The sequence below is a fragment of the Lithobates pipiens genome, unplaced genomic scaffold (assembly GCF_037356315.1).
Source record: "Lithobates pipiens isolate NorthernLeopardFrog02 unplaced genomic scaffold, aLitPip1_a1.2 Scaffold_22, whole genome shotgun sequence".
NCBI lineage: Eukaryota > Metazoa > Chordata > Amphibia > Anura > Ranidae > Lithobates > Lithobates pipiens.
This window is the reverse complement of record NW_027507784.1, coordinates 10,935,462-10,944,069: the sequence shown is the minus strand read 5'-3', so window position 1 is coordinate 10,944,069 and position 8,608 is coordinate 10,935,462. Positions and strand designations below refer to the sequence as shown.

The following is an 8,608-nucleotide window of genomic DNA, read 5'->3' as shown; positions in this document are numbered from 1 at the left end:
ACTGAGTGTATATAATAGTCATAGTGCTGAGTGTATATAATAGTCATAGTGCTGAGTGTACATAATAGTCATAGTCCTGAGTGTATATAATAGTCATAGTACTGAGTGTATATAATAGTCATAGTACTGAGTGTATATAATAGTTATAGTGCTGAGTATATATAATAGTCATAGTACTGAGTGTATATAATAGTCATAGTGCTGAGTGTATATAATAGTCATAGTGCTGAATGTATATAATAGTCATAGTACTGAGTGTATATAATAGTCATAGTGCTGAGTGTATATAATAGTCATAGTGCTGAGTGTATATAATAGTCATAGTACTGAGTGTATATAATAGTCATAGTGCTGAGTGTATATAATAGTCATAGTACTGAGTGTATATAATAGTCATAGTGCTGAGTGTCTATAATATTCAATAAGAGACCAACATCCGCCAGTCCTGAAGTGGTTAAATGCATTGGTATAATGGAAAATATTCAAAAATTGCTTAGGCAGTTTGTGTTTTGGATATCGGTACTGAAATGAAATCCATCACATTTATGCAAAGTCAATCATGAGACGGATCTCTGAAGACTATTTCCTTATCTCCAACTCTAATTATATCATTCTGTCTGCTATCACTGGACGTGTCCCGTCATCTCTGTCCGGAGATCACACCAAACCTCAGCATGATGCATCCGTTCTTGTTATCCATTTTAGTCTCTTCAGTCTTGGGACTCGGCTTGGCAATCCCTTCTTACACTTGTATTGTGATGGGTAACCTGGACATCATCAGAAAGAAAGGGAAGTTGAGTCCCACCGATGTGATCTTTCTGGCTAAGGGAATTGTGAATCTTCTCCTCCAGTGTGTGCTGAGTATAAGGGGAATGCTCTTGGCCTTGTCTCTGGAAATATTTAATATTAAACAATTATTTGTATTTATGAACCCACCAATTTTCTTCCTAATCTATTATAACTACTGGTTGACCTTCTGGCTCTCGGCTCATTACTGTACCACCATCACCAATCTCAGCTATGGGTTCTTCATCTGGATAAAGAGAATTGTGTCCAATTTCCTGAGTCAACTTTTATTTCTGACAGCACTTGGGGTGTTCATTGTGAGTGTCCCGGGCTTTTGGGCTTTCCGTGCAAAAAGTCTTATCCAGTCTTCTGTGAACAATACAAATATCTCTGGTATCAGTTTAGATAAAGTTTTTTCCTATCATGTGTCTGAAAACACCCTAGGCGTCATTCTTCCATTCTGCCTTAGTTTTCTCTGCCTGGTCCTCACTTCCTCCTTTCTGCTCAGACACGTCTGGAGGGTGAAGAATAACGACTCTGGATCAACACGTCCAAATCTTCAGGGTCATGTCACTGCACTGAGGACAATCTTCTTCTTACTTCTCATCTTCACATTCTTCTGCGGGTATCAAGTGATGATTTTTGTTCCAAGTTCCCTGTCAATAGTTTTTGGGAATTTACAATTATTATCTCCATCGGTGGAGGCCGCCGTCATCTTCCAGGCCAGCAACAAGGTAAGAAGGATCATTCTGAGAAGATTCTGGACCAGAAGCTGGAGGAACACAGAGACTTAACATGTGGAGAACGTTTAGCTTGAGACTCTAAATATATACTATAGACATTTAGTGTGATAGAGATCAATGTAAAATATTTCCTAAGTCATAGCATTTTGTTTTGTATGGACTGTAAAAGGGTTATAATATTATTATTTTTTAAATTATTATTATTATACAGGTTTTATATAGCACCAACAGTTCAGTGTGCAGTGCTTTACAATGTGTGGGCAGACATTACAGTTACATTACAATTTGGTACAAGAGGAATCAGAGGGCCCTGCTCATTAGAGCTTACATTCTAAAAAGGAAGGGTCAATTGATACAAAAGGTAATAGCTGTGGGGTTGACCTGATGGAGTAAGTAAAACAGAGTTAGTTAGAAGCAGGATAGGCTTCTTCGAAGAGAAAAGATTTCAGGGATCGCCTAAAGATGGATAGATTAGGGGACAATCAGACAGATTGGGGTAGGGAGTTCCAAAGGATGGGAGAAGCTCTGGAGAAATCCTGGAGGCGAGCATAGGAGGAGGTGACAAGGAGCTAGAGAGCAGCAGGTCTTGGTAGGACTGAAGAGAGCGGATTGGTTGGTATTTTGGGACTAGGTTAGTGATGTAGTTGGGGGCAGAGTTATGGATGGCTTTGAAAATTATTGTTAGTACTTTGAATTCTATTCGTTGGGTGACTGGAAGCCAGTGGAGGGATTGGCAGAAAGGGGTGAAGGACACTGAACGGTTGGTAAGGTGGAGGAGTCTTGCAGCGACATTCATTATGGACTGAAGGGGGGATAGTCTATGTAAAGGTAATCCAATGAGGAGGTGAGGTGATCCAATGCCGTAGTCGAAATCAGAGATGACCAGGGAGTGAATTAGAAGCTTGGTGGTTAGGTTTGAGGAAGTGGTTTGACATCTAGGCTGATATGTCTGACTATTAGTAGATCTGTGATGTGTGAGGAAATTGATAGGGTGAGTTGAAGGGCAAAGAGATAGATTTGGGTGTCATTAGTAGTGATGGATGAAGTTCCGATGGGACATTTCACGAATGCAAACCGCGAACACAGCCAAAAGTTCGCAAACCACAAAGTTTGTGGCGGTCCCCATTGACTTTAATGGCAGGTGAACCTTAAAAACCTCCAGGTCATATTTTCAGCCACAAAATACTTACTAGCTGTACACACATAGTCCCACCACATGGACACTGACATAACACATTTATGAAGTGAATCTGGGATCGACAACTACAAGCATTCTTTTTTATCTGTGAAATTTTGACAAATCAGAAGCCATGAAGGCCATGGAGGAGAGGCAAGGCAGGCCAGGCTATGAAGGGGGTGCAGGAGATGAGCAGTGCTACAGTCAGGGCAGTGTAGTCCTGTGCCAGTGTCCCAGTGTGCCAATCTGTGCTTGAGCCCCTCCCTCTGCCTGGCCCTTACCCTCACCTATGCAGGGCTCCACTGCGGTGGTCCGGAGGTGCTAGTCCAGTGCTGATCATCAGCCACGGTGCTGGCACTGCCTGCTGATTGGCTTGTCCGCTGCTATCTCCCTCACTGTCTGAAACCAGCACCGTGATAGAGACTGAGCACTGACACCAGCACTGTAATAGAGAGCACTGACACCAGCACCAAGATAGAGAACACTGACACCAGCACCGAGATAGAGAGCACTGACACCAGCACCGAGATAGAGAGCACTGACACCAGCACCGTGATAGAGAGCACTGACACCAGCACCGAGATAGAGAACACTGACACCAGCACCGAGATAGAGAGCACTGACACCAGCACTGTGATAGAGAGCACTGACACCAGCACCAATATAGAGAGCACTGACACCACACCAGCATCGAGAGAGAGAGCACTGACACCACACCAGCACTGAGATAGAGAGAGAGCACTGACACCAGCACGGAGATAGAGAGCACTGACAGCAGCACTGATACCAGAAACTCACTGCGGGACCCAAAAATATGACACCGCTCAACCTCTTCAAACAGGAGGGTACGGGCATATAATACGGTGTGCAAAGGTAGAAAAAAGGTCAGTGTGCTCGATTAAATAAATTGTTTATAGAGTTATGCATATACATGGTCTACTGGTCACATGTGTTAAATTCCTCCGAGATCCATGCCTCATTCATTTTTATAAATGTGAGGTAGTCAACACTGTCGTTAGCTAGGCGAGTTAGCTAGGCGAGTGCGCTTATCGGTCACAATCCCCCCTGCTGCGCTGAAAGTCCTTTCGGACAGGACACTGGATGAGGGGCAAGCCAACAGTACCATTGAAAAATGGGAAAGCTCTGGCCAGAGGGCAAGCCTGCCCACCCAGTAGTCCAGGGGTTCATCACTCCTCAGAGCGTCCACATTGGCCGTTAACCCGATGTAGTCGGACACCTGACGGTCTAGGCGTTCCCTGATGCTGAATCTGGATGACACCTGTCGATGGGTCGGCTGAAAGAATGACCTCATATCAGAAGTCACCAACACATCTTCAAACCGCCCTATTCTTGCAGGCGCTGTTGGATTGGTACCCGCAACTCTTTCTCTGGGAGAGGGAATTCCTCCTCTGCCAGCGCACGCAAAAGCAGAATGCAGCATTTCTCTAAGCAAGGCCTGGAAGTGCTCCATTCTGCCAGCCCTCTGTGACGGTGGTAACATTTCCGCCATCTTGTGTTTGTACCCGGGGTCTAAGTACATTGCCACCCAGTACTGGTCCTTGACCCTTATGCTTTTTGTACAAGGCTCCCTGTTAAAACACTGGAGCATGAAGGCCCCCATTTGCACTAAACTGGAAGCGGTGTGGTGGCCTAGCTCCTGCTTATCATCCAGGATAGTGTCGTCCTCTTCATTCTCCTCTCCCCATCCACACACAACAACAGGGATCCCGGTTTAAAGCATGCTTTTCTTGCTCCTCCTCATCTGCCCCAGCACCATCCTCCTCTGACTCCTCTTGTTGACTTGTCTCAGATAGAGTAGCCCCCCCCTGAGAATTCATCCAGCATTGCGACTTCCTCATCTTCCTGCTCCTGCTCCTCCACGGCTTGATCAATGACACGACGCAATGCACGTTCTATAAAGAAGGCATAAGGTACCATGTCACTGATGGCGCCATGGCTGCGACTGATCAGTTTGGTGATCTCATTAAATGGCCACAGAAGTCTGTATGCATCGCGCATGAGCAGCCACTGGCGCGGTGAAAAAAAAACAAGCTCCTAGAACCTGTTCTGCCGCAGAGTTCATACAGGTAGTCGTTAACTGCACGTCTCTGCTGGAGCAGCATATCAAGCATATAGAAGGTTGAGTTCCATCATGTCAGGCAATCGCAAATAAGACATCTGACTGGCAGATTGTGTCGCCGCTGAATGTCAGCAAGGCGAGCCATGGCCGTGTAAGATCTTCTGATATGGGCCGAGATTTTCCTTGCCTGCCTTGTCCTGGATCCCAGGGTATTGGACAACGAATCGCTGCACGACCAAGTTTAAGACGTGTGCCATGCATGGCACATGTGTAATTTTGCCCTGTTTCAATGCACTAAGCGGATTGGCACCGTTGTCACACACCACTTTACCAACTGTCAAATTGAGAGGTGTTAGCCACTGATCTGCCTGTGAACGCAAAGCTGAAAGGAGTGCCGGGCCAGTGTGGCTCTTGGCTTCCAGGCACAACAGACGCAGCACGGCATGGCAACGTCTCACCTGGCATGTCGAATAGGTTCTGGGGAGCTTGGGCAGCGCAGCGGAAGAGACGGTAGCAGCGGAAAAGGAGGAGTCAGCCAAGGAGGAGAGGGAGGAGGATGGAGTAGGAGGAGGAGGAGAAGAAGAGGCAGGCCTGCATGCAATCTGTGGCGGTAAAACCAAATCTACCCGGGTGCCACGGGTTACATGCTTGACGGCCGTCAGAAGGTTAACCCAGTGGGCAGTAAAAGTTATATACCTCCCCTGCCCGTGTTTTTAAGACCACGTGTCTGTGGTCAGATGTATCTTGGCACCGACACTGTGTGCCAGAGATACATTCACTTGCCGCTGAACATGGCCATATAGCTCTGGGATGCCCTTCTCTGAGAAATACTTCCTTCCTGGGACCTTCCATTGTGGTGTTCCAATGGCCACAAATTTGCGAAAGGCCTCTGAGTCCACCAGTTTATATGGCAGTAGTTGGCGGGCTATGAGTTCTGACAAGCCAGCCATCAACCGTTGGGCAAGAGGGTTATCTGGCGTCATCATTTTTTTACGCTCGAACATTAGGCCCATGGAAGCCTGCCTTTTTCCAGAAAACGTGAGCTTGGCGTGATGGAAGGTGGAGTGGAGGACAATTGTGAGGAGAGAGGAGAAGGAGAAGTAGAAGACGAGGCTGGTTGGTGAGAGCCTGGAGTGTGGCTTTGTGTGTTCCGTTGCTCCCACTGGGCTCGGTGATGGCAGCTCATGTGCCTTCTTAAGGCGGTCATCCCTAGGTGAGTGTTGGGCTTACCGCGACTAATGCGTTGACTGCAAAGATTGCAGATGGCAACACTATTGTCAGCAGCGGACACGTTAAAAAAAGCCCACACTGCGGAGCCATGTGCCGGTGTCCTGGGAGCACCAGATGTGACCATACATGGTTGATGCCTCGCTCCTGATACATTAGCAGTCTGCTTTGTCCCTCCTGTGCAATGTAAGTTATTCCTGCTACTCCTCCCTATCTGCTGGTCCATATCTCCCTCTGAACTCCCCTCCTCTTCCTCTCTTGTGGGCACCCACGTGACATCACTAGACACGTCATCATCAACGTCACCTTCCCCACCGCTATAAGTAGAGATCTCGGAGTAGGCAGCAACAGCGGGAACCAACCTCCTCCTTGGGCTGATCTGGGTACTGTCGTCAGACTGCTGAGTGGCGGTTGTTGCTACCTCCTCTTCCTGATCCAATACCAAGAGTGGCTGCGCATCAGAAATGTCTTGAAAATAATTCTTGTGACTCAAGCGGAGGGTATATGGTGGTGGTGATGGTGTTGGTGGTAGTGTCTTTGGGGGTGCACATAGCAGAGAGTGAAGAAGAGGGTGCAGATCGAGAGGATGAGGAGGGTGCAGAAGAGTAAGGCTAAGTGAGCCACTCAACCAAGTATGGTGCGTCCTTTGACGTAATCGCACGCACCTTCTGCAATTTGTCACTTTGGCTAAAACCTGTTGCTCCTGCCCTACCCCTACCACCCCTGCGGAAGGGCCTGCCTCTTCCTCTGTCTGTCATTTTTTAAATGACCCTGTGACAAAAGTCTCTAGAGAAGTGCAGTATGTATGTGGAAGAAGGTATATAACACCCCGCTTCAATCTGTCATTTTGAGGGGCCACTAGTCTATCACACCAGTTATAATACTTTTTTCTAATTGCGTTTGTCACTCTTTGTAGTTTCGCTGCAGAACCGCTCAGCAGTCACAATGCTGCACATTGGAAATGCACAACACTATGCTTTCTATGTGTGCAAGTATTTTATACATGTATTACACCCCTATATACTGCACACCAAATAGTACACCTATACCAGTCCTGAAAAGGACCTTTGTGGACCTAAAAGTAGCTAGCTAGTAGTAGTAAGTGAATTGCAGACTGTCCCTGCTCCAAACACCAAACTGTCCCTCCCTACACTGAGAAGCGACAGCTGCAGAATCGTTCAGAAGCACTGCATGCAGTGCACTATAATATGCTTTCTATATTTGAAAGAAAGTATATTATATGTGTACAACCCTATATACTGTACACCTATACCAGTCCTTATAAGGACTTTTCTGGACCTAGTAACTAGTGATTTGCAGACTTTCCCTGCTCCAAACACCAAACTGTCCCTCAGTCCCTACACTGATAAAAGACAGCTGCAGAATCGGGCAGCACAGCAGTCAAGTATAACAGGCTTTCTATATTTGAAAGAAAGTATATTATACGTGTACAACCCTATATACTGTACACCTATACCAGTCCTTAAAGGGACCTTTGTGGACCTAGTAGCTAGTGATTTGCAGACTGTCCCTGCTCCAAACACCAAACTGTCCCTCCCTACACTGACAAAAGACAGCTGCAGAATCGGTCAGCAAGCACTCAGCAGCACAGCAGTCAGCAGTGCACCATAATATACTTAAAAGAAAGTATATTCTAAGTGTATTACAACCCTATATACTGTACACCTATACCAGTCCTTAAAAGGACCTTTGTGGACCTAATAGTAATAGCTAATGATTAAACTGACTGTCCCTGCTGCAAACAGCGTCCTGTCCCTACACTGACAAAAGACAGCTGCAGAATCGGTCAGCAGTGCACTCAGCAATCAGCAGCACAGCAATCATCAACAGTGAACCAGAACCCTATATACTGTACACCTATACCAGTCCTTAAAAGGACCTTTGTGGACCTAATAGTAATAGCTAGTGATTAAACAGTCTCTCCCTGCTCCACACAGCGTCCTGTCCCTACACTGATAAAAGACAGAATGTAAAATGGCCGCCAGATCAGGTCTATTTATAAGGTAGGGGGAATGTCCAATTGTCCATGTGCTGAAATGTCTCAATTGGCTGTCCTGTACCCCATGATGGATGTGTCATCATGAGTCAAAGTTCTTCACAATGTAAACAAATATGGTCGCCGCGAACAGCGGCAGAAGTCCGCCGGTTTAGCGAATCGCGAACGAGCAACATTTGCTCGCGAACAGACCGCCGGGCGAACCACAAGGCCATCTCTAAAGCTGGATAATATAATACTACAGATATAAAGAGATATAAAATAATACTAGGTATATAAAGAGATATAAAATAATACTACAGATATAAAGTGATATAAAATAATACTATATAAATACATTTGTAAGCCATGTAAGAAGAGATTTGGTGTTTGATAACATCTCATCAGGCTTCATAGGAGATGATTCGCTTCCTCTGATCCTTCTTTGGTTTGTATTGATAAGCTTAGGAACATATTCAAAAGAAATAAACCGCGTTCTATGAAAAGAATATGCTGACCACAGTTTTGCTTATTACATCCTCCATGTGTCTAGTACGGCAGCAAACATGGAGGTTTATTAAGACAGGGATGAGATCTCT

The 8,608-nt window shown here is 45.8% G+C and overlaps 1 protein-coding gene across 1 annotated transcript; it reads left to right on the top strand.

Annotated features, from left to right (window-relative positions):
* The first annotated feature begins 674 nt into the window (after nt 1-674).
* LOC143925596 (taste receptor type 2 member 40-like) lies at nt 675-1,580 on the top strand. Its single transcript, XM_077450070.1, has one exon. It carries the CDS (start codon nt 675-677, stop codon nt 1,578-1,580), a length of 906 nt encoding a protein of 301 aa, XP_077306196.1.
* Nucleotides 1,581-8,608: the final 7,028 nt, after the last annotated feature.

Coding starts and splice junctions, on each gene's coding strand:
- LOC143925596 (XM_077450070.1), top strand. CDS start 675: ATGATGCATCCGTTCTTGTTATCCATTTTAGTCTCTTCAGTCTTGGGA.